The sequence below is a fragment of the Hypomesus nipponensis genome, chromosome 2 (assembly GCF_054491055.1).
Source record: "Hypomesus nipponensis isolate SF chromosome 2, ASM5449105v1, whole genome shotgun sequence".
NCBI classification, from domain to species: Eukaryota; Metazoa; Chordata; class Actinopteri; order Osmeriformes; family Osmeridae; genus Hypomesus; species Hypomesus nipponensis.
Window position 1 is genome coordinate 4242719 of NC_140362.1, and position 25373 is coordinate 4268091.

Consider the following 25373-nt stretch of genomic DNA (forward strand, 5'->3'; position numbering starts at 1 on the left):
ATAAATCTTTACAATATGTCTTTCCTATACTTGCATATAAATGACAGCAATATCATAGTTCTATTCAAAAGGGTACCTTACAAAATTATTCAGTTCCGATGCTGTCCTTTATCAACGGATGACGAAGACGAGTTATCCGTTACTGGAAGGCAGAGGGCGCACGAGGAATGGAATTCAGACTGGGAAAGGGAATCAGCAAAACCCTTTGATCTCCTATAAGTAACTGATTTAATCTCATGGCAAATTTCAGGAGAAATAACAATGTCATTGGCATTGTCATTTGAGCTATTTCGACAGATCGGGTTGCAACACATGGGCCTGTCTTGAATTTAATTCCAACCGCTGCGCCAGGTGTAGTAGGCGTGGCAGTGTAGTCATGGGTGTGGAGATGAAATGACAAGTTTCTGTATGCAGTGACAATTTGTAACCAGGTTTGAACTCTGTGGAGTTACCACGGCTTGAAACCGCAGTTGAACATATTAACCTGATACTGACGGGATTCGAAAAGGATATAGTCAAATTGTTGTCGTTTCTATTTTAAAGCTCGGGCAAACTGTAGAATTATACTTAGTAACTTGGTGAACTAATTTCACTCTTGGAGGAAGGGGGGAAGCATTTCCGTATGTAGATGGAAACAATACTAATGGTGTTTGAGGTTAACTATTGAGATTTCCATTCAGTTTAAACCAAAGAATCAAGCAGAGATGTATTCGGCCAGGTTTGATGGCGAGGTAAGTTTTTATGAAACATTTTTGTGTGCGTACAGGTATGTGTTTACGCGCGTCCAGATGTTTTACGCGCACCAATTACAGGCCATTTCAGTGACGGACATGGCTGATATTATTAAACTAAAAATAAGTGCGGTCGACATGAACTGCGGCTGCATGAAACGACCGGCAAGAGTAGCAGCTTGCAGTCGGGGACGAGTTGAAAACGGCTCTGTGAAGTCGGACATTTCAGCTTCTTGTGGTTTGCTGCGTTGACGTCAATCACGGCCGATTAAGCGCTGTTTGCTTACTTTACTTTATTTATAATTAAGCATAGTTTTTCTGTTAGTGAAGAGGCGGAGTAAAACCCTTTCTTCAGTACTTTAAATTCAATTAAACTGTTTGGTCCGGATTTGAGCTTTGGCGAAACTGAAGGTGTCATAATTATTACAAAACACGCGTCAAAGTTGTTGTGTGTGAGTCTGGCCAATCATGAAATAGCTATGTATTGCGTCACTGGAACCCGTACAGTTGCTCTTGAGAAAATGCGCTCGGCTAAACAGCCGGGAGTTCTGGAATCGATCTCACGGTACTTTGATGGCGACGTCACAGTGACCTATCCTCGGCACCGTCTCAAGTCGGACAAACTCTAACCACAATTCACTGTTTCAAGTCAGCCGCCTGAAGCCGGCTGCAGCGCTGCATGAAGTCAGTCCATGTCGAACGCACCTAATGTTACGATGCCAAGGCCTATCAACACGCAATACGTTAAGCCCCTACCCTCAGTTAGTCTACTTGCAGGGGCGAATCTAGGTTCCTACTTTTGGGGGGCTAAGCCCCTAGATAAAACCTATTATTTTTCCTGTGACCCAGCAAAATTAGGGGGGTCTGGGGGCATGTACCCCCAGAAAACATTTTTGAAAATATCCTTTTAAATAGTGTCCTCTAGTGAGTTTTAGGAAGAGAAATTAACACATTTAGATTTGAAATATGATTATTATTATTTTTATTAAAACGTTTTGGGTGGCCTAATGAAACTTTTGGGGGGCTCCAGCCTACTTGATAATATGTGAATATCTAATTGTCCAATTGTGTGGCAGCAACTTAAAGCATACAAGCAGGCATGGTCGAGATTCAGCTGTTCCGACCAAATATCATATTTGAGAAGAAATTATATGATTTACGTGACTTTGACAGTGAATGATTGTTGGTGCCAGATGGAGTGGTTTAAGTATCTCTGAAACTTCAGGAATTTTTTTTACGTACAACAATGTCTAGAATTGACAGAGAATGGAGCACAAAAAAACCCCACAAACCTTACAGTGAGGGGGCAGTTCTGTGGGCTAATTAGAGGTCAGAGGAGAATAATCAGACTCAGCAAAACTAAAACCACAAATGACAAGTAGTAACCGATACAAAATGGCACCCATGAACACATAAAACATGAACTAGGTTAGGCTAGTTGTACAATGAGCATCACCAGCATGTTTACTTAAAACAATACAATGGCTCCATGTTCATGTGGGAACAGTTATACAATGAAACGCTCTGTCCAAGCTCAGGCAATGTTTCCTTGCACAGACTGATGGTTGGATGTGCTGTTGGTGTATCTGACTCGAGCCAGGTATATTTAGGCCTGCCCTGACTTGATCCCCCCCATTCCACTGGCAACCCACAGATAAGCTCATCCGAGACAGTCAGTTGGTGCACACGGTACAATAAGGAACATCTGTCTAGCGACTGGAGATTAAACAGACCAAAAGGTAGGCGCTTCTTCAGGACACTACAAACCTGAGTATCAGTAGTTTTGAAGTGTCAAAGTTACACTTTAGGTGTATTGTACATACTCACTTCTAGGTGTATCGTGCAGGGCAGCGACAATTGTAAAACATCAGTGCAGAAAACCAAGGGTTTACTTTGGTTTTAAGTTTTTAAATGTTTCAGAGAAATGCAGTTTGTCAGGGAAATGAATACAACAGGAATGTGGTAGATTAGTGAGCAATTATCTTCCCCCAGAGTATTTAGGTTGAACATCATAATAAGGCACAGCCCACACACAGAAATGCTCACTATATCATGCCAAACACATGAGCTGGTAGTTTTTAACCTTTGAATCTGTATACAACGATACAGGTCTAACAAAGAAAATGAAGCTTATAGCTTTGTGCTTTACCTACATGCATACTGCCATTCACTCATTAATCTGTCTGTAGGATTGGATACATATTTACACTTAGGTGAACGCTGTTCATTTGGACTGCTTCTCTCTGTGGAAGAACCCTTTAAGTGAAAGTTAGACTATTTACAAGCGCACATAATTTTTTTAAATACGTTTTTTTATTATACGTGTGGCGAAGACTTGCATATAAAGATCGAGCTTGGTTCTCCACTGTCCGTGTTGGGGCTACACCTTAATTTCAGGGAGAGTCATGAGCTCTTGACGCAAGCCGTGACCAAACACCAACTTTTGGAGGGGAGGTAACTGCGGAAAACACAGACGACCGATCATGCTTTATATTTTATACAGCCGAGGCCTTCTGTTCTACTGTTACCGGGTTTCAGACTAATTTACTACAAATGTTACTATAACATTCTTACAGCCTAGTTTAGTAAATACTTGCAAATGGAGTGGTCAAGCTTCCGAGAGCTTTAATTATTGTAGAACACATAGCACCATTCCAATTAAGCAATTTGATTGAAGTTTGCGGTTTGTAGAGTAACGACTATGCATGGTGACTTTAATAACGACAAAGGGCAAAAGCATATGTCAAATTAGAAAATAATCATAGAACCCTCACACCGTCTAGTCAATGCGGGGAAAATGCTTGGACCAACTAGAGCACGCCTTGGGAAAATAAAAATACACCGCGTGATTACTCTATAGTCCGTGCATGACCAGTTTTGTCATAGCATTATGAATATGAAGGGAGATAAGGGCACACCGGTCTGTTTGTGTTCATGTGTCTTGTCGGAAGTTTGGTTAGTCCCGACTCCCGACCACTGCCTAATAGCCGGATCCCTGGCTGGTTCATTTGAGGGAAAGGGTCACTGTGACCTGTTCTTCTGTGGAGATGGACAGACAGGGTGAGCTGCGCCCACCTTCCACCTTCGTGTTTAAAGAGGAATGTGTCTCCATTGATTCAGAGGACTCGGTCTTTCCTGAAGGGAGTGTCGAGCTTACCGTGGCTACATCCCGAGCCCCATACTTTCACGTTGCTAAAACTACGGCTAAATGTTGCCTTCTGCAAGTGTGCACACGCTGTTGCAGGAAGAATAGGGCCTGTTTTAAGACTCACTAGCCTACTTCTTCATGTCATATCATAGATGTATTTCCATGGTCTTATTGGTGTTCTGTATCAGAAGGGCTGGATAGAATCCCTTACAAAAAAGAAGTATACTTCAAGTTTATTTTGTAAGTATACTTAGTATAAAAAGTATACTATTATCATGTTACTTAAAGTATACAAGCAGTGTACTTATTTATATACTTTTTTTGTACTAAGTAAACTGAATTGGCCCACTTTTTAGGTCATTTAGTACACTTTAAAGTACACTTGTAGTGTATTTCAAGGTTTACTTTTGAATACTGCAAAGTAGCCTGTGTAGTGCACTTTCAGTTCATCAAGTATACTTCCTCAAGTACTTAAAAGTATACTTTGGAATGCTCTAAAGTAGCCTGTGTAGTGCACTTTCAGTTCATCAAGTATAATTCCTAAAGAACCTCAAAGTATACTTTACAATACTTTCAAGTGCAGTTTCATTTAATCTAAGTACATCAACAAGTAAACTTTTAAATGTAATTTTACTATAATATACTAATGTATTTAAATGTTTATGAGCCCCTCAAATGCCTCAGATTTTGAGTCACTAAGTGAGAACAGGCCCTAGTAGTTTTCATAAGATTTGTAGCTTTTCTCTACGTACTCAATGATTCCAAAATCCAGCTGTTCTTATCAAATGTAACAGTCATTTAACTCATGGTTACAATGGTAAACCAGCACAACAATGACAATTACCACACAACAAAACTCTACATTCTAAGCAGACACATTTAAAAAACGAAATTCATGAAGTTACATTTGTATTTCGAACAAACAGGCAAACTTATCAGCAAATTTTAACACTATTTACCGCCTTGCATCATGGGAAGTGACTAGCCAATGAGCCACACTATCTCCATTATTTCACGTCGTTATTTCATTCTTCAGTCAGTTTGACAGTATAACCTTCAAATTCTCAAGTAGCTTTTTAGTTTTTTTCCATTAATACTCCAATTGTTAATTATTTGTGTAAGAGTATAGGGTGTTAGAGTATAGAATGTTTTAGCAGTAATTAAGGTTACAGCTTCAGTAACAAAAAAAGATTCAATGTGCAATGCATTAGATTTTCATGAATAATTAGAATGAGATGGATCTAAAAAATGTAACCTGTAATGTACTTTGAAATTATTTTGACTGTTTTTGCTGTATAATAATAGAAAACATACAACCTACTCCAGAAAAAAATGTATACCATTTTCTGTTTCTAAGCATACTTCTTAAAAGTACGTTATTGAGTGTGTAGTGAAGAGCTACGAATCTGCAGTAAACTATGAGGGCCCCGTTCTCGCCAAGTGACTCAACTTCTGAGGCGTTTGAGGGGCCCATAAACATTTTAATACATTAGTAAATAATAGTAAAATTACATTTAGAAGTTTACTTGTTGACGTACTTACATTAAATGAAAGTGCACTTGAAAGTATTGCAAAGTATACTTTGAGGTTCTTTAGGAAGTATACTTGATGAACTCAAAGTGCACTACACAGGCTACTTTAGAGTATTCCAAAGTATACTTTGAAGTACTTGAGGAAGTATACTTGATGAACTCAAAGTGCACTACACAGGCTACTTTAGAGTATTCCAAAGTATACTTTGAAGTACTTGAGGAAGTATACTTGATGAACTGAAAGTGCACTACACAGGCTACTTTAGAGTATTCCAAAGTATACTTTGAAGTACTTGAGGACATATACTTGATGAACTGAAAGTGCACTTCACAGGCTACTTTGCAGTATACAAAAGTGAACTATTTTCAAAGCATACTTAAAAGTATATTAAAAGTAAACTATGTTCTAAGTATACTTCTTAAAAGTATATTAAAAGTGAACTATTTTCTAAGCATACTTCTTAAAAGTATATCAAAAGTGAACTAAAAGTGTACTATCCATATTTTAGTATACTTATAGTATACTTTAATATACTTCTTTTTTGTAAGGGTTGGCACAGTAGTCTACTATTCTAGATAGGCTACAGGGCTTGTCTCCCTTTGGCCTTGTGTAGTGTTGGAGGACTGTCGAGTCCAGGTCACATAATTGTGACCAAAGTGCAATCTTAATTCCAATATTGCCGTTCTGTAAATGAGACGATGCAGATATTTGATCATACACAGCCAGGCCCGTGGTTATATCCATTCTGACTCACAATATCGACTAAGGATGACTAAGGAAAAAAGCTTTTCACACAATATAGGCCCTTATCACCGAAAGCTGTACCAGATTCTGCCATATCCTTTTCAGCTGATGCAATCAGCATTCATGTCTGATTTACTGCAAGTTTTACCCGTTTGTTTATTTCTGGGTGTGTTTAATCCTTCATATCTGATGAGTCTTTGTGAAACTGTCCGTTAGAATGGGTTAGGATTAACAGTCCTACAGTTACTCCTACTTACATACATGAGTATTCAAGGACATATTATTTTTGACTCAATTTGTGATGGTCACCAATTAAAGGAGGGTGACTGGGTCACATTTAGCTGATGAGATCTATTTTAGCGCTGATTTAACAAATCCTTTACAGTTGAAGAGTTGCTTTTCTTTGAGATGTGAGGAAAGGTGCTCTCCCTGGCGCTCCTTGAACTATTTACCTATCTTTAAACATGATATCTCTTTTGCTGTCTGTCGCGACGTGCTTTGGCTCAGAAACTAAACAAATGACTCCCAATGACAGAGTTATGGCCTTTGGTCTTTCAGTGAAATTGTGTTCCGAGTATTCCTCAACAGTCAGAAAGGGGATATCCTGCTTGGGGTGTGTAGTTGACACACTGGCAGTGTGACTTGCCAGACTCTGCAGTGCTAGTTTGACATTGAACACACCTTTCAGCTTAGCTAGTAACCAAGGCTCCCTAAACATGGTTGAGGGTCAACCTGGGTTTTCTGTTGGTGTCACATGACCAACTCTTGAATTCTCAACAGAAGTCAAATCCATTTGCACTCACACATGCACACGTATACATTATATGTGTGTACATGTGCATAGCTCTATATACACACATATATAGAGCATAGATGCCTGTTGGGTACTTCAAGTATAGAATGTGTAAAAAAAAAAAAGAAGGTGGTAGCTATTTCTTGGAGGCACACCTTGCAGTGGTGACCTACCTGTCAGACTGGTTTAGCTAACTTAGCAGCACAGCTGCTAACGCCACAGTGCTACGCAAATTCGAACTACAGGATAAGCTGTGTGTCAGACTCCGACTATCACACTTGCATGATCTGATTTGTCTACGTTGACAAACGTTCACAACATGGACGACATTACGCAACAGATTTCAGTTATTCAGTGGTTTTGTGTTAGGTATTCTCGTCACACACTAGTACTGGTAACCTTGACGATTTTACCTTCAATGCCATGTAGTACAATTATCAGGAAAGCTAATTCATCAGCCTCTTTATAGCAAACCTGCTGCCCAAGAGAGAGAACAACCAGCTGGAAAGTGCAATAATAGTAAAAATATATCAATATTAATTCAACAGACTTTTATTCAAAGCAACATTCGGGGGGGGTTAAACCACCAACCAACCCCTTGTTCTGCAGTTAAGAGGTCCACCACTAAGCTAAACCTATAATCCTTCTCACCCCAGGCAATTCACTCTGGGAACTCTCTCCCCTCTTGTTCTGGAGCATTGATACCAAACATCTGGTCTAGACCACAGGCATTTTAGTCAAGGGGGGAGAACTGTCACTGTACAAGCTCTTTCACCTCAATTTATATACTAGACATTCTCAAATGATATGGCGAATGTTGTAGTATGGATAGGGTTCTTAACAATTGGTTTCGTGTTTTTATTCTTGTTCTACTGTTTTACTGTGCTTTTGTGTTTCTTGTTCAACTGTATTCCCTCACTGTAGGTTAGTCAAATGTTATCAGTAAAACCATATTTATTTTTTGTAAAGGACTTTTTACCAGCAGTGTCATAAAGGCACACCAACAGCACCTATAACCAACCTAGTTGCCTAACTACCAAACTAGTTCAGAGGTGAGGAGGGGTGGTTCTCCACCTCTGTGAATGCAGAGGAGTGATATGACGAAGAGCGTGTCACGGTCTTATGAGGCTATGATCAGAGTGACTGATAGACAGAGACCCCTGAGCTCTCGCTGACCTCATCCCTAATGATTCCCTTCATTCCGTAACATGATTGCTGTTAGAGATTCCAATTAGGAGCATGTGTGGAAGGCAGAGCCCAGTAAGAATGGGCCTTAATTGCAATGAGTTATCATCCGGACTGGTGTAATTGAGCCCCCCCATCTTAAGGGGCTGCACGTCTGACAAATTGATTTAATACCAAAGTGATTCTCCGTCCCTAATGGCGCTCGGGCGGGCTCACCTCACAGGCCACAGGCACACAGGAGATTGTGTGCAGTGATTACTAACTGTCCTGGAATCGCTCTCTCGGTGTGCCTGGTTGGGCTAGGGTGCTGGGCGTCCAAACGTCCCCGGCACCAGGGGCATCTGCCTGGCCACCAGAGGGGTTGTGGGACTGTGGGAGCGACTGTGTTCTCCAAAGAGCACCTTCAGGTCACCAAACGGGTTCAGCAAGTTTTACCCGGCGCGCTGTGTATAGTGCTTGCCTGTCTCAACTTGTTTTTTTTTTTTTTTTATTGCCTGCTTTATTCTTGATTCTTTTCATGAATCTAACATGAATATGGAGGATCCGGGTTTATATGGATTTATTTTAAGCACTCTCTCTTGACAAATTCATGGGTTGGGCTACTTGACTATTGGTTGAGCTATTGGAACAAGACGCTGTATAATATCAGGTGTAATCAGGTTAACTCTCCATGGCAACCTTGTGGATTTGTCCTTTCCTCTCTCCCTTCTCCACTTTCTCTGGCCTCTGCTTCCTTACAATCCAACAGCTGGAGATGGAATACATATAGCTCTATAGCCCCAACATTTCTGTTTCGGTCCATTTTGCTTGTCATAATAACAGTGCTGGTTAGCAGTTGCCTGTGGGGTCTCAGGTCCAAATATGTCACAGGCTTTACAGTCTTTTTACAAGGCTGCTCACTTCAGTTTATGGTGTCTGTAAGACTGGATGATGACTAAGGTGTTTTGTCTTGACATTATACAGACTTGTCCATAACTTCCACCCCCACTCTCCCTCTCTGTCTCATCTTTCGCTCTTGATCCATCTCTCTCTTCTCTTTCTTTCCTTATCTCTCCTTCCATCTCTCGCTTCTATTTCCTTCCATATCTTCTCTTTCATCTCTCTCTTCTCTCTCCCTTCTCCACCTCTCCCTTTGTTTCTCTCTGTTCCCTTCTGTCTCCCTCTTTTCATGTGTCTGTGCCTCTCTCCCTCTCTCTTCCCCCCCCCCCCCAGGGACAGAACGGCCAACATGAGCAGGTCACCTTCCTGAACAACAAAGGCAAGATGGCGTCTAAAAGGCGGACCGGTGTGCTACTGGGTGTTCTGTTGGCCCTGCTGGTTGTGATGGCTGTAGTTGGCGTTCTCCTCTGGCTGTTCATCTGTGAGTAATACAAAAACAACTACCGGGCCGCCCCTCCTCTTCAGAACCCCGCTCCGAGATGCTTCAATGCTATCAATAGAGCATAGTCTTCTCTCGTTGCCAAGAATCCCATTTGATGTTCTTATATTGTTGAGTGCTTGTGTGGAACTGAGGAGGAATGAGGGATGAGACACTCTTCAGATAATTGAATTAAAAGTTGAAAAATGACAGGAATTTACTGTGATATTGGTTTGTGTTTTTTTGCTGTCTGTATTCATCCTACTCAAAAGTAATACAAAACACTCCTGAGAGCCAAGCTGTTTCTGACACCCTTAAATAAACCATCAACTGGTTGCTTTGAAAGACGCTAGTTTATAAAACCACTAAAAGTTTGAGTACATTTTGGTTCTCCAGTGATGACGACCTGTGTGGAGGGTTTTGATTCCTCATCCTTAATTCATGGGAGGAAAGTGCACGAGTATCAACTACTCAAATTCTACATATCTGATCAAAGACTATTCTCAGCCTCACTTCACTGCCCTCTGCCAACTCCAACCACACCCAGACTCTCGCATCATCGCGCCGTCGCAGTTATTGTTCAACGCAAACGGAGAACTGTCTGTTGCGTCTCGGTGGCTGCCTGCGTCCAGTGAGGCCGTGTACGGACAGGACGGTCAGAGGGGTCGCTCACCATTCCTCCCTTTCTTCTCCCTCTCTCTCTTCCTGCAGTCAAGGAGTCGTCGCCGACCGCCCTCAGTCAGAGGCGTGTCCCGGCTCAGCTTGTGTTCAGCGGACACATGAAGCTGGAAGGCATGCAGTATAACCAGCTCCTGGAGGACCCCACTAGCACCATGTTCAGCGAGCAGGCAGATAACCTGGAGGAGATGGTGAGTGGTTTACCCCCCTCCCCCCCCCACAACGCAAACACGCACCGGTAAACCTAACCCTAGCTCTGACACCCTAAACGTAAAACTATCCCCTAACTCTTAACACCAAGCTCACATGTCATTCTAACCCTAAATTGTGGGTACTCTTTTCCAATCAGTTTACAGTCTTGGTGTGGATTTTTGGTCCCCACAACAGTAAATAAACAAAGCCACGCACCTTTCATAGAGAAGCCAAGTGTTGGAACTTAAGGATTTGTTTGGTCCTGTGAGTCAGATGGCTGAGCGGTTAGGGAATCGGGCTTCTAATCCGAAGGTCACCGGTTCAATTTCCGGCAGTGCCAAATGACGTTGTGTCCTTGGGCAAGGCACCTCACCCTACTTGCCTCGGGGGGGAATGTCCCTGTACTTACTGTAAGTCGCTCTGGATAAGAGCGTCTGCTAAATGACTACATGTAAATGTAACCTGATTTGACGTTCAACACAGAAGTATAGCATAACTGCTAGCACACCTGCAAGACTCCACACAGTCCATGCTCAATGAGTAGGTTATGAAACGCGGTCTCCACACTCTGGAGACGTATAGACGCTGTACAAGACGGCGGAGCAGAAAGGCTTTTTAAACAGGTTTCTCCCAGCGCGCGGAGATGGCTGAAGGCACATATTGTGTGGGCGGAATAGAAAGGAGAACATCATTTCTGTCATTTTCCCCCTAACAACATCTAGTTTCATCGAAGCTGACGGAGATGTTTGTAGAATCAGTCAGGGAACCTGGGAACGGCGGCCTGCTACTGGCCAACAGCCGTCTCTTTGTGAGTGGATGGGGTGTAGGAGGACAGGAGTTGGGTATGGATGAGAGATGAGAAGACTCCTGACTGGAATACAAAATGACTACCGAGGCAAGAAACGTTCATCCAGGAACACGCGCGCACGCAAGAACTGGCCCGTTTAATTATGCTTTCTGGCTTTTCGAGAGTGGTTTGAGGATCCCGTTTCTGATGGTTATCCTTTCTAATGAAATCGTATGTATTTGAGATTTATAAAGATTTCAAAGTGTCTAACCGTGGCTGTTCTGTAATTACACCGCGGTTTGATGGAAATGAGATGAGTTAATTGCTGCTCTAGAGATTCCAGCTTAGGGGTTACCGTCTCCTGTCAGTGCAGGGATAGCACAGAGACGTTTCCTCAGAAGCTCAAGGTTTGACGACGCCAGGATATCATTATAGCGCACTGTCCTCATTTTGAAGGATGGTTTCATCCTAGCCGAGAGTTGAGTTAACAGAAATGGACTCTCCTGATCTATCTTAGTGGGGCTGTTCTTAATAAAGAATCTTCTTTTCACTTTTCAGCTTGAGGGCGCTTTCGCCCTGCATCTGTTTCAAAAATCCTTTTGTTCATGAAAAGATGTCACTGAACCTGGATTCGAGTTTATTCATTTCATTATTCAGTCGGAGGGCTCTGTTCATGACCGTGGGCCTTCTGACTAGTACAGGCCGTCGTTAGCAAGGATGGTGTTAGATACAGTCTGTTGACCCAGTATAGCTGACGGCGTTGTCAGTAATTAGAGCTGTCACTTCATGTATGCATTGTGAATAATACTTGGTGTGAACATCTCATTCACCCAGAAGGCTGCATGAAGACACGCATGTTGAACTTAACTATCCAAGTGGTTCGTAACCATGGTCAAATTCTGAATGGGTGGTTTCAGCACTAACGTATTGTTGTTCATGAGGTCATTTCCTGCCTGTGGTAATTGGACGAACACATTATCAAAAAAAAATGTATGGTTATATTTGTGTTTTTCAGCTGAAAGTTAACTACAAGAGCGATCCTTTCCTGTCCAAGTACTACACCAAATCTATAGTGACCGCTTTCAGGTAGGAGGAGTGTGTCCTTACATTCTCATTGGCTGAGTGGAGGGGGCAAAATTAGCAATGTGACCTGTGATTGGCCCTCCCACTAATGAGCCCACGTGAGCGAGGTGTCAGCTGGCACTGACACTAACGAGCTGTGGTTCTGCTGCGTCGCCGGTCACCAGCGAGGGCGTGGTGGCCTACCACTGGACCAGCTTCGACATCCCCGCCAGTGAGCTGGAGGTTGTGCCCGAGTTCTCCGAGGAGAGGGTTCTGCAGGTGCTGTGGAACAACATCAGAGACCAGGGCGCCCGCGCCCTGCAGAACGTACGCATCACCGAAGTGACCGCCTCGCGTGAGTCCTGCTGGGGGCGGGGCGGAGAGGGAAGGAGGGAGGGAGGGAGGGGGGCAGAGAGAGAGAGGGGGAGAGAGGGGCGGAGAGGGAAGGAGGGAGGGAGGGGGGGGGGGAGTGGGGGAAACAGAGAGAGGGGAGGAGAGGGGGGAGAGGGGGGAGAGAGGGGTCAGATGGGGGTCAGAGAGAGGTGAGAGGGATTGGACAGGCTCTTGGACCAGACAGGAGTCCTGAGTGTGCAAAGACCCCGGTTGGAGCCTGATTCACATTGCCGTCTGTCACATGCCCGCATCTCATAGGATTACTCATTGTGTTACTGCATGCCCTTCGGTGCCGTGACATTATTATATTCGGCTCCACGACGAACATGTGCTAATAAGACGACGGCATATCAGGAGGGCTATTCGGCCCGCTCTGGCTGCCATTGGTCCGTTTATGCCGTTAGGTCTCTCTAATGATATGACCTGCCCCCCTCCACGGCTCTGGGGGACCGGCGCCCAGGCCATCCTTCTTGGCTCTGTCCTCTCCACCCTCACATTGCATCCGTCCATGTCCTGGCCCCCAGCCAGGCGCTGGCTGTGTGGTTTTTGGACTCTTTCACATGATTTCTATTTGTACGATTTGATGTGGCTGTCCCAGATATTTCGACAGAGATGGATGGGGCTGCCCTGGGTGGATGGTGGGGGTGGTGTGTGTGGGGAGGGGAGTGTGGGGGGGGGGGGGGGCGGGTCACAGGCCATGAAGCAGCAGGGAAATGAAACAGAAAAAGTGCAACCCAAATATTTTAGGTCCCTGCGTAACATTTCATCAGGATTGTGACACTCTTTTCCTCTGCCCTCCTCCCTTCCCCTCTGCTCCCCAATGCTGGTTTGGGTTCTCTCCTACATTCCTCCCTCCCTCTCTTCCTCCTCCCTACTCCCCTTTGTTCTCCCTCTCTCCCCCTTCCCTCTCTGCCTTCCTGTCTACCCATGCATTTCTCTCTCCTCCTACCTCCTGTCCTCATCCTCCCTCCCTCCCTCCCTCCCTCCCTCCCTCCCTCCCTCCCTCCCTCCCTCCCTCCCTCCCTCCCTCCCTCCCTCCCTCCCTCCCTCCCTCCCTCCCTCCCTCCCTCCCTCTACCCTTCCATTCCTCTCCCCCTCCACTCCTCTCCCCTACCCCCCCCCCTCCCTTGTCCTCCCTCTCTCCCCCTCCTCCCCACAGTCACGGACCCCCGGATGGCGATGAACCCCAGAGGCGGTGAGTAGACCGTGTCTCCTTTCAATCACTCGCCGCTGTAATGTTCCAGCTGGGTGGATGCCTAGCCCCCCTGTCAGCCGGTAACGAATGGCGATCCCGCCCGAGTCATGTGACGGCGCCGGCCGCGGTGAGATTGAGAGCCGTACATCTGGCCGGCACACGGCTGAACCCGTCTCACTTATCTCCGCGGCCCCCGCGCTGGCGCCGAGTCCCCGAGTGATGGCACGCAGGTTGCATTTCATTGAGGTGACAGTGGGTATTGCATCAACACACGACAAGTGCATGATGGAGGGTTGTAGAACGAGACCGACCAGATGGCCGTCCTTGAAGCGGGGGATGTCTGATGGATGTCGTCGAACACACTCGTGTCTAGAAGGCCGCGTCGAGAATGCCGGGATGTTATCGGTTTACATGTGCAGTGCGTGCGTATTGTATGTACAGTGTGTGTGTGTGTGTGTGTGTGTGTACAGTGGACGTCCATTGTGTGTCCAGTGTGCGTTGTGAAAGAAAATTCTTCAGCTGGACTGTGTAGATTTGAACATAGTCAAAATGGCGGTTTCAATTGAATTTATTTAGCTTGTACAAACTTAAGGTTAAGCAAAGCACTTTGTGATCAATCATTACGAAGGGTGTGCTAATCACAAATCGTTCGCAAGAGTGATACCGAGCATCCAAAAACACTACCTTATATAAACTGTAGATCAAATTGCATTCTATAAGGTCAATCAATCATGTAGCAAACTCTGCGATTGGCTCACTCAAGTCAGTGACAGTATGAAACAATACATCTCCATACCAAAGTTCTTTGATGTCACAGCTCTCTCCAGAGCAGTAGATAATAAAGCCACAGGGGTCGGCCAGCCAAATGGTCAACTGTCCTTTGTGTGGTCATCTTCAAACAATACCTTTAATTAACAAACAATGAAACAGGACACAGTCCTTCTAGCCAACGTTCCGAGCAACTGCCTCATTGACCCCTTCAACTACTTCTCCCCCAGGTCATGAATACTTACAACAATACAAGATGCTTCACCCATCCTCCAGAGTAAAAAGTCTCGGAGCCTTTTAGCTACTCAAAACCTTACCTAAACGAGTCCCTGGCTGTCTTTTATCAATGTTCGAGGGGGAGATGATGGATTTCATACACATGCCTCTACGCATATGACCAGGGTTTCTCCCACAGCGTCCCTAACGTGAGCGTGTTCTGTCTCCAGAGGACTGCTTCTTCAAGCTGGAGGCGGCGGAGGCTGCCCACAGCTTCCAGTCTCCAGGCTTCCCAGACAAGTACCCACCCAGGCTGCGCTGCCAGTGGCAGATCAGGGCGTCGGAGAACAAGGCCATTTCCGTCAGCTTCACCCACTTCCACATCGAGGACGACTGCTCCAACGACTTCCTGTCCATCTACGACTCGCTGAGTCCGGATGAGTCCCAGGCCATTACCGAGTGAGTCCCGGAGTCCACAGTAACAACAGCTAAAAACGGGGATTGTTTCCTCAAATTCCTCGAAAATCGAAAGATGTAAATAGACTCATTCCTTAGGGTAACTGTGTACAGTGTTTTCCTACAGTAAGACACCCTGGAGGGTGTACGTTTGTAAGTCCAACCAACAAACGATACAGTTTGCTTTTAACTTCCTGTTCCTGGGAGAATGCTCTCACAGCACTTTCTAGAATCCCAGAATGACTTTGTATTTTACTGGAATGCCGCGAGGGGACGCAGGAAGGGGGGCGGCGGGGGGGGGGGGGGGGTAGTTATTTTGACGTGTGTGGAAAACGCTGTGCTTCATTCGTCTCCCAGCGAAGGTGATTTGGGTCCTCGTTTCACACCAGCCCCGGCACCCTCGGCACAGCGCCTTCCACTTTCTAGTTGACTCACGGGGCCTTGAGGGAGATGGAGTTGGCTCAGAAGGACCCCTCTTTTCAAACTTATCAGGGGTGTCAAGCCCCCGCCCCCGCCACCCCCTGGCTGATGTGTGTGTGTGGGGGGGAGCTGATGTGTGTGTGTGTGTGTGTGGGAGGAAGGGGGGGCGGTGGGAGGGCTGGTCCACGTGTGTGTTCAAACTATGGACTCCCGAGTCAAAATCAACAATGGCTAAAGGCAATTCCATGGTCGATCCCTTGGTCCAACACGCGCAGGTTTCCCAGGCTTTGAAGCCCGTTTTGACATAGCCGCCGTGCCGTCATCTTTATCCAAGGTGACATGGGGTCTGTGAGACCCATTATGCTCTCCTTTATAATGACAGAATCCCTGTGCAGCTTGATGTCCTGCCGCCCTCCTGTCGACCGCTGTGGCTTTGAAACGTCATTTACCTGTGTGACTTTGAAACTCCCGTCCAAGTCGTTTGTGTCAAGGGAATAGCGGGCGTGCGCAATCCTGGGTGCGTGTGTCCACGCGTTCGTGTCGGAGCGCGCGTGTGGGGCGCGCGCGTCTAATGTGTCTCTGGATGTGTGTGTCCCTGAGTGCGTGTGCGTGTGTGTGGGAGCGTATGTGCGTCTCCACTCACATACCATGCTCTTCCCTGTATTAGATGTGTTGATATCCGGGTCTCAGGATGAGGAGGGATTGTGTCCCATCATCATCATCATCATCAACAACTGCATTGTCTGACCAGCCCCCCTTTCCTGTGGCCCCTCCCACAGGAAGTGCGGTCAGAGGCCTCCGTCTAACCGTCTGGAGGTGGTGTCCTCCAGCAACATCATGCTGCTCAACATGATCACAGACAGCGGCATCCAGAGACCAGGCTTCAGGGCCGAGTTCAAAGCCATCCCTCCCACCACAGGTACCGCCAGACCACAGGCCAAGCACATTCACCCCATGTAACCCCCCCTCCCCCCCGAGTTGACCCCGCGACCCTGTACCCACTTCCTGTTTTCCAGCAGCCAGCTGCGGAGGAGTGCTCAAGGATGGCAGCGGGACCTTCACGTCGCCCCACTACCCCAGCTTCTACCCCCCCGCCGTGGACTGCAACTGGAGCGTGGAGGTACGCTCCCCTGCCCCCCCCCCCTCCCCTCCCCCCCCCCCCCCTCCCCTCCCCCCCCGTCCCCCTTCCCCCCCGTCCCCCTCCCGTCCCCCTCCCTCCCTCCCTCTCCCCCGCCCCTCCCTCTCCCTCGCCCCAGTCCTGACACGGTATGAGATGTGTGCTGAGGCTGCACACTGGCAGCCAAGCTGTTCAGTGCTCTCTCCATCTTCATCTGTCAGCCCGCCCCCGCTACTGCAGTGTGTGTGTGTGTGTGTGTGTACGTCTGAGAGTAGGTGGGTGTGTAGGTGTGTGTCTGCATGCCAGTGGGTGTGTGTGTGTGCGTGTGTCTATCCGCGCGCGCACGTGTCTGTTTGAGCGTGCACCTGTGTGTGTGTGTGTGTTGGATCAGCACGTGGACTCAGGGTAAACGGTCCCCTGCCTCTCCTCTCTGCTCCCCAGGTGCCGGCGGGCCAGAAGGTTCGCGTGAAGTTCACCATGTTCCGGATGAAGGAACCGGGCGTAGACACCCGCGTCTGCCACAAGGACTACGTCCAGGTGATGGACATCAAGTAAGCGAGGAGAACTCTGCTGCACCGTCTTCACTCCCACGACTCATGAGCAGGCTATTCGTGGCCTTCGATGGCAGGTGCCAAATAAAGAACAATCCTTTAGATGTGCGGTTTAGACTGTACTCGCACACTCTCTCTCTGAGACGCGCGCAAAAAGATGCACAGTTCAACTTCCACTGAATATCCCGGTGACTTCGTTTTTTTTTTTTACGAACGATTCGACAGTGACGCAGGTCACATGTTCAGTCTCGGCTCAAGCAACGGCGTTGTGTTCTCAGGTACTGCGGGGAACTGGCCACTCTCACCCTCACCAGCAACACCAACAGCATGGCCATCAGCTTCCACTCGGACGAGTCCTTCACCGACAAAGGCTTTGCGGCGGAATACAGCGCCTACGACCCGGCCAACCGTGAGTAGAGGCCCCGTTTGCGGGGAGAGGTAGCGGATGTATGTCCTGGGGGCGTCGGGGTGGGGGTTGACACGGAGAAGACGGGTCTCTAACTTTGCTCCGGACTGACTGCCAGTCAGAGATGGGGCTTCTGCTGACTGTGCGCGATCCGCCACAGGTGGACTAATAACCGGCTAGCTTGTTTATTGGCTGCTTTTTATTTGCCGCTGTCACTCAGCCGCCCCCCCCCTGTCTCTGAGCGTGGCCCAAATGGATTTATAATTGCTCTGATCAATGGGGGGACGGTTGACGGATGAGGAGAATACACGCCGTCATTCCCTCATGCTCGCTGGGTCTCTATCCGCAGCCTGTCCGGACATGTTCGCCTGTGCTTCCGGGATGTGCATCTCCAAGCTCCTTCACTGCGACGGCTGGAACGACTGTGGAGACATGAGCGATGAGAGGAAGTGCAGTGAGTTTTCCCGGAAACGCACGCACTCGCACGCACGCACGCACGCACGCCTCTTACCCCCTAGACACACCCCAACTCCTCACCTCCGACACACACACACACACCTCTCACATCACAGACGACTTTCTCAACTCGTTCCTATTATCTCTCTCAACCCCGCCACACCCTCCCCCCCACCCCCCCCCCCACCGCAGACCTTAAAACGTCCTGCTTGAACGTCCAACGTTTTTGTAGTATCTGTAGAAAGGGGACGTTTCTGTCTGTTTGTGTTTGGCTGAGGTGTGCATGACCCGTTGTGTCGTGTCCCTCATCTCAGGGTGTGACAAGGACCAGTTTGCCTGTGACAATGGCATGTGCAAGCCCAAGTACTGGGTGTGCGACCGCGTCAACGACTGCGGTGACGAAAGCGACGAGAAGCAGTGCAGTGAGTACCTCCGTCCCCCTCTTTATTGTCTGCAGGCTCACAGCCCGCTAATGCTATGCTAACTCTATGTTAATGCTATGCTAATGCTATGCTAACACCATAATAACGCTTAGCTAACACCATGCTAACTGTATGCTAACTGTATGCTAATGCCGTGCTAACGCCATGCTAATGCCGTGCCAATGCCGTGCTAACATCGATGGCACATTGGCACTAACTCCCCAGCCGCTGGCTCCTTCCACTGTGTGTGTGTGGTCATTACTTCTGTAATGGGCGGCATTTGAAGCCCAGCCTAATATACCCAGGTCTGGTCTAGTAGACTCACTCATGTTTAATGCATGCCGCTTTTTAAAAGCGAAAAGTGGAGGCAGGAGAGGAACAATCACTCTGGCCTCTCAAAGACCCTTCCATCTGTTCGCTCATTCCTCCTCCTGTTTTCTACTCCCTCCCTCCCTCCCCCTCCTCCCCCCCCCCCAGGTTGCGAAGCGACCGAGTGGCGTTGCGGCGACGGGACTTGCGTGTCTCGGGGCGTGGTGTGTGACAAGAGGAAGGACTGCGAGGACGGCAGCGACGAGCTCTCCTGCGAAGTCTGTGAGTTTGCCATGGCAACGCTCCAGACCGCCGCGCCGGTCACCTGTGGAGCTCAATCATTGGCCCATTTGTCCCTTGGAATTTTTTTTCTCCCCCCAACAAAGAAGGCTTTTATCCCTCAGCCCTCAATCGATAAACCCTGTCAGTCTAACTGGGCTACTCATTCGACAGGCCTTCCCTGGGTTTGAGTGGTGCTTGTGTCTTTGATTACAGTTTCTCTCTCGCTCTAGTTGAACTTAGCAAACTGCTTGGATGATCGTGGTGTGTCTTTCCCCATGACCCGTGATGGTGATATCCTGTTCTTTCCCCAACCCCTGCCTAGCCCCAAGTGTGTGCTCCGACTACAGCTTCATCTGCAAAGACAAAGTGTGTGTGAACAAGGTGAACGCCGAGTGCGACCGGATCGACGACTGCGCCGATCGCTCCGATGAAAAAGACTGCGCCGGTGAGATTCGCCGGGACTCTCTCTCTCTGTCTCTCTGTCTCTGTCTCTGTCTCTCTCTCTCTTTCTCTCTCTCTCTCTCTCTCTCTCTCCCCTCTCAACACAATTGGCCTATGCTCTGTATGGTGTCGAAAGTGACTCACTTTCCTCCTGAAGGCGTGTTCCTTTTCCGTCCACGTTTTCCTCGAATGCTGAAGCTCGCCTGGCAGGCAGAACCAGCGGCGAGCCGCCGCGCGGCGTTCCGAGCATTTGTATGCGAGCTCCGGGTCGGGCTGGCTGCTGGATACCAGCAACAAGCCTGGGGCTCACGAGAGCTTTATTTATTTTGATCGGTCTTTGAAAGCAACTCTCTGACATCTCCAGTTTTTAGTTTTTTGCCCTCCCTCAAAGCCTGAGGGTTTGGCAGTTTGATTTTGATCAGCTGCGTGTCTCATTAGAATTCCAAAGAGCCTTCCAGTTCACAGGCAAGGCCGCCATGTTGTCGGAATCAAGTTGTCTTCCTCTCGTCTTCCTGGTTCCGGCTGTTTATTAACCCCGATCTGCTGTCTACCTCTGCCCCCTCGTCTTCCTCCCGCTCTCCTTCCCTCCGTCCCCGCACAGATTGTGGCACCCGGCCTTACAAGCTCAACCGCATCGTGGGCGGGCAGAACGCCCAGTTGGGGGAGTGGCCATGGCAGGTGAGCCTCCACTTCACGACCAATGGGCACGCGTGTGGCGCGTCAATCATCTCCAACACCTGGCTCCTGTCGGCGGCCCACTGCTTCAAAACCACCAGTCCCGAGTGAGTACTCAGTCAGCCCTCCTTCGGCTCCTCCTGCGCCTCCTTCGTCCTCTGGCCCTTCCTCCTTCTCTGCTCCTCCTCCTCCTCCTCCTCCACCCCTCGACATCCTTCTGCTCTTCCTCCTTTGCTTCTCGACCTCCTATTCCTCCTCCTCTACTCTTCCTCCTCTGCTCCCCCCTCCTCTACTTCTCTTCCTATCCTCCGCTTCTCCTTCCCCTCTCCTCCTCTCCCTCTCTTCTGTGTGCTCTTGGGCATCGCTCTCCACCGCGTTCCTCTTGTGCTCAGTCTTTGTTATCTGGCTCTCCCAGACCTGACGAGCTCACGCTTTTCCTCTTCTCCTTTGTTAAATATCTACGTTAATGTCGATATTTGTTCCCTAATTCTGTTATTACCATTCAGGGGCTGGTTTTAGAATGTGTAATTTCCGCTCGTTTCAAAAGCGAGGGTGCACAGTCTGGTGGGGAAACAGCATTTTTAAACACAGGTTCTTTTTTACACAAATTACAGAAGCTGGAAATTAGCCCCAGATGATACACTTAATTCAAAACACCTCGAGGGGCAAGCTACATTTACATCACTGAAGGCTTTGTACTGGGAAAGGTGCATTTCTGTCTCTCCTCAGTAGGTGGAGCACTAGCCACACAGCTTCCAAACTCCATTAAGTATAAATAGAGAATTACATGGAGTCATTGTGAGGGGAAGGTGTTCTTAGGGCACTGCAGCTTTTCCACTAACAACCATTACCAGTGCTCTAGTTCCGTGATTGGGTGTCTCTACCTCTCCTAGGAATGTAGTTATGTTGAAGAAGTTTGGTCGAAGCTTTGAAGCCTTGGAGAATACCGGAATGTTCCGTACCAGGGAGGACAGGGCCACTGGCTGTTCACTTCGCACAGTTCCACAACCCTCTTTGTGTTTGGTTTCAATGATAACATTGGAAAAAAAGGAAATGGCGACAGGCTGAGTCAATAATCTTCCCTGTTCAGTAACCACGTGGCGGGCAACTGGCAGACGTACAGCGGCATGCAGGACCAGTTCAAGCAGGAGGGCGTGGAGCTCCGCTCACTGAAGACCATCATCACTCATCCGGACTACAACCCCATGACGTTCGACTACGACGTGGCCCTGCTGGAGCTGAGCCGGCCGCTGGAGTTCACCAACACCATCCAGCCCGTGTGTCTGCCCGCCCCGTCCCACGTCTTCCCTGCAGGCCTGGGCTGCTGGGTGACGGGCTGGGGCACCCTCAGGGAAGGAGGTAGGACCGCTGGCTGAGCCCTGACCCTCGTAGCTTTTGTTCTAGAACCTTCTCCCCAAAGGACCCTGTTCTATAACCTCGCCCTAAAGAGCAGGGTCCTAGATCCTAACCCTGAACGCTTCTGTTCCAGACCCTAATCCTAAAGAGCAGGGTTCTAGATCCTAACCCTGAACGCTTCTGTTCCAGACCCTAATCCTAAAGAGCAGGGTTCTAGATCCTAACCCTGAACGCTTCTGTTATAGACCCTAATCCTAAAGAGCATGGTTCTAGATCCTAACCCTGAACGCTTCTGTTCCAGACCCTAATCCTAAAGAGCACGGTCCTAGATCCTAACCCTGAACGCTTCTGTTCTAGACCCTAATCCTAAAGAGCACGGTCCTAGATCCTAACCCTGAATGCTTCTGTTCTAGACCCTAATCCTAAAGAGCATGGTCCTAGATCCTAACCCTGAACGCTTCTGTTCTAGACCCTAATCCTAAAGAGCATGGTCCTAGATCCTAACCCTGAACGCTTCTGTTCTAGACCCTAATCCTAAAGAGCATGGTCCTAGATCCTAACCCTGAACGCTTCTGTTCTAGACCCTAATCCTAAAGAGCATGGTCCTAGATCCTAACCCTGAACGCTTCTGTTCTAGACCCTAATGCTGAAGGGCTCTTTCCTGAAGCCCCGGGGTGTTGGGTTGGATTGGGGCCCCTCTGGGGTATAAGTGTTTACAAGTGGGATGTGTTGCCGAGTGATGTTATGGGTGATCCCGATGTCTTTGACACCATAGGTGATCCTCTGTTCTAAGCTTCTTATCTCCCGAAATTCCCCCTCCCTGGCTGTTGCTTCCACCTCTTGGATGCTCCTCCCTCATCTCTCTCTTTTATGATGACATATCCCTCTCATCCCTCGCTCCGCATGACCTCCCCCCCCCACTCTCTCCTCCTCCATCACGTCTTCCTTCTCCTCCCCCTTCCACCTTCTCCTCCCTTCATCCCACCGTCAGCGAGACATCCTTCTTTCCCCCCCTCGTCTTCCACCTCTCTCCCTCCCGTCATTTTCTCCTAATCACCAGTAAGATCACTTCCAGTAAGATCCTTTTCCACGTCCGTATTCCCTAGCAGGTAGGCCCGATCTCTGGGGAGCCATGTTAAAGAACCATTAGCCTACAGCAACACATTAGGACGGCTTGTGATGGCGGTGAACAGGAAGGTCATCTCACCCCATGGTAACCCAGCTCCTCTTCCTCCTCCCCTACTCTTCTCCCCCTCCTTCTCTCCCCCTTTCCCTACTGCTTTTCCTCCCTCCCTCCCTCCCTCCCTCCCTCCCTCCCTCCCTCCCTCCCTCCCTCCCTCCCTCCCTCCCTCCCTCCCTCCCTCCCTCCCTCCCTCCCTCCCTCCCTCCCTCCCTCCCTCCCTCCCTCCCTCCCTCCCTCCCTCCCTCCCTCCCTCCCTCCCTCCCTCCCTCCCTCCCTCCCTCCCTCCCTCCCTCGTCCTCTCCCTCCTCAGGCAGTGTTTCTCGGCTGCTGCAGAAGGCCGAGGTGAAGATCATCAACGACTCGGTGTGTAACGTGGTGACTGAGGGACAGGTCACTTCCAGGATGCTCTGCAGCGGCTTCCTGGCCGGAGGAGTGGACGCCTGCCAGGTACTGGAAACCTCTCACACACACACACACACACACACAATGCAAATGAGCATATCGATAGTGTATGTGCATGTGCACTCATTCATAAGAACGATAAACACACTCACTCATGCTCAGATTCACACATACGCACGCATACACGACGACACAGACGCGCATTCACGCGCACACATTCACGCTGACACACACCACATGCACACAAACACAGACGCGTGCACGCACGCACACGCTCATTCACCCGTGTAGGTTACACACCCACACTGCATCACACGCCCATAACTTGACTCGCATACATCATCACGCACTTGCACACGGGCAATCTAATCTGGACCCCCCCCCCCCCCCCCCCCCTCGTCCAGGGTGACTCTGGGGGCCCCCTGGTGTGCTTTGAGGAGAGGAGCGGCCGCTGGTTCCAGTCAGGCATCGTGAGCTGGGGCGAGGGCTGCGCTCGTCGCAACAAGCCCGGCGTCTACACGCGCGTCACCAAGCTCAGGGAATGGATCCAGAAGATGACGGGGGTTTGATGATGAAGGGACAGGAGGGATCCAGCGGAGCCCAAGGAGAAGAGGGACGCTTTGTGGAGTGCGATTGGGGACAAGTCACACCACGACCACGAAAGCAGTCGTCCGCCCAGACTCCCTCCGAGTCGAGCATCACCACTGGGCGGGCTTTAGTCGGCCACCCTCTCACATCACTGACTCCAAATGCTTTGAGATTAGTCTCTCTTTCTCTCTCTCTCTCTCTCGCTCACTCTCTGTCTGTCTGTCTGTCTCTCTCTCTCTGTCCTTCTTTCTCACTCTCTCTCTTTCGCTTTCTCTCCCTCTGTTCCTTTGCGAGCGCTCTCATTTTCTCTCTCTTGCGCTCTCATTTTCTCTGGCACACTTTCTTTTATTTTTCCCTCCCTATTTTTTCCCCTGTTTCTGTGTTCCTGTTTTATTTTGTAGTTTTTCTTCGATGCACAGCAGAGTTTTTACACCATTTTTTTTTTTTTTTTTTACAGGTTCACAGACTCTTGCAACCCTATCAATCATGTAATGTTCCTCTGGTTCCACAAATATTCATGAACATGTAAATAATGAAATATGTGCATTTTACAGACACTCCACTTCCATGGCATTTGCCCAGTTTTATCCATGCCGTCGTAAGACTAAACATTTTCAAAGTGCAGACCAGCACCAAACGAACCGAGGAAGCAGGACTGAAGAAGGTCGTTTTCGATTTTGGTTTGATTTTCCATCCCATTTCTTTTCTGTGTTGATCCTGTCCTCTGACAATTTGCCTCTATAGTGTAGCTTGACGCGTATTGGGATATTTTGACTTATTTATATGAGACAGATTTTTTTTTTGTGTGTCCTTGTTGCCTTTTACTGTTGGTAGCGGTGAGTGTATCTGTGCATGTTGGTTTCCCCTGCAGTAGGACTTGGTGGGCCTCCAGAACCAGGGACAAATCAGATGGAGGATAAGACCCAGGGAAACTGGTCGCTCTCTCTTAACCGTCTCTGTTTGACGGAGCCTGATGGGGTTGTCAGGCCCGTGTGTGTGTGTGTGCGTGTGAGCTCAAGCCAATCAGTGGCAGGGGATTCTCCGGTTGCCAGAGCAACAAAATGGGCTCTCACCTCTACCGTGGAGGTCTCTACTCATTGGTCAATTCTGGTTCCGCTTTTAACTGTCAAATTCTTCATCAGGTTTCTTCCCCTCACTACCTACAGAATACAGATTCTCTCTAATGTTACAACTAAAAGCCAAAGATAGTGAACATGGTAATGGGAAAACAGAGTGAAATATAATCTAAAATAAATGAGATGAGCAATATAATATGTGGAAATGGTATACTGTCAGTTTTTTTCATATTGACACATTTGGAATGGCTACTGTATTCCTCAAACAGCAATCAGGGAGTTATATTTTACATAGATGTGTGTATTTTAATGAATTATGTGCACTGCAGTTGCTCCTGTCGTTTGGAGCCTGTGGATCTGTGCCTCGTCCCTTCAAATAGTTTTGTTTGTATTTGAATGTGCCGTGTTTTTATATGACAGATTTATGATTCATTAAACATCCTTTATCTGA

The 25373-nt window shown here is 48.2% G+C and overlaps 1 protein-coding gene across 2 annotated transcripts; it reads left to right on the top strand.

Moving 5' to 3' along the window:
* Nucleotides 1-447: 447 nt before the first annotated feature.
* Nucleotides 448-25373, top strand: st14 (ST14 transmembrane serine protease matriptase). 2 transcript variants are annotated; one of them, XM_084702659.1, is made up of 19 exons: nucleotides 448-731; nucleotides 9347-9494; nucleotides 10203-10360; nucleotides 12164-12234; nucleotides 12396-12565; nucleotides 13763-13798; nucleotides 15013-15241; nucleotides 16438-16577; nucleotides 16675-16778; nucleotides 17217-17326; nucleotides 17605-17735; nucleotides 18082-18186; nucleotides 18503-18610; nucleotides 19088-19201; nucleotides 19524-19646; nucleotides 20244-20424; nucleotides 21408-21676; nucleotides 23167-23303; nucleotides 23663-25373. In XM_084702659.1, exons 1-19 carry the CDS (start codon nucleotides 705-707, stop codon nucleotides 23825-23827), a joined length of 2526 nt encoding a protein of 841 aa, XP_084558785.1. In that variant the 5' UTR covers nucleotides 448-704; the 3' UTR covers nucleotides 23828-25373. The 2 variants fall into 2 exon arrangements, with proteins under 2 accessions (XP_084558785.1, XP_084558795.1); XM_084702669.1 differs by lacking the exon at nucleotides 448-731 and adding an exon at nucleotides 2414-2470.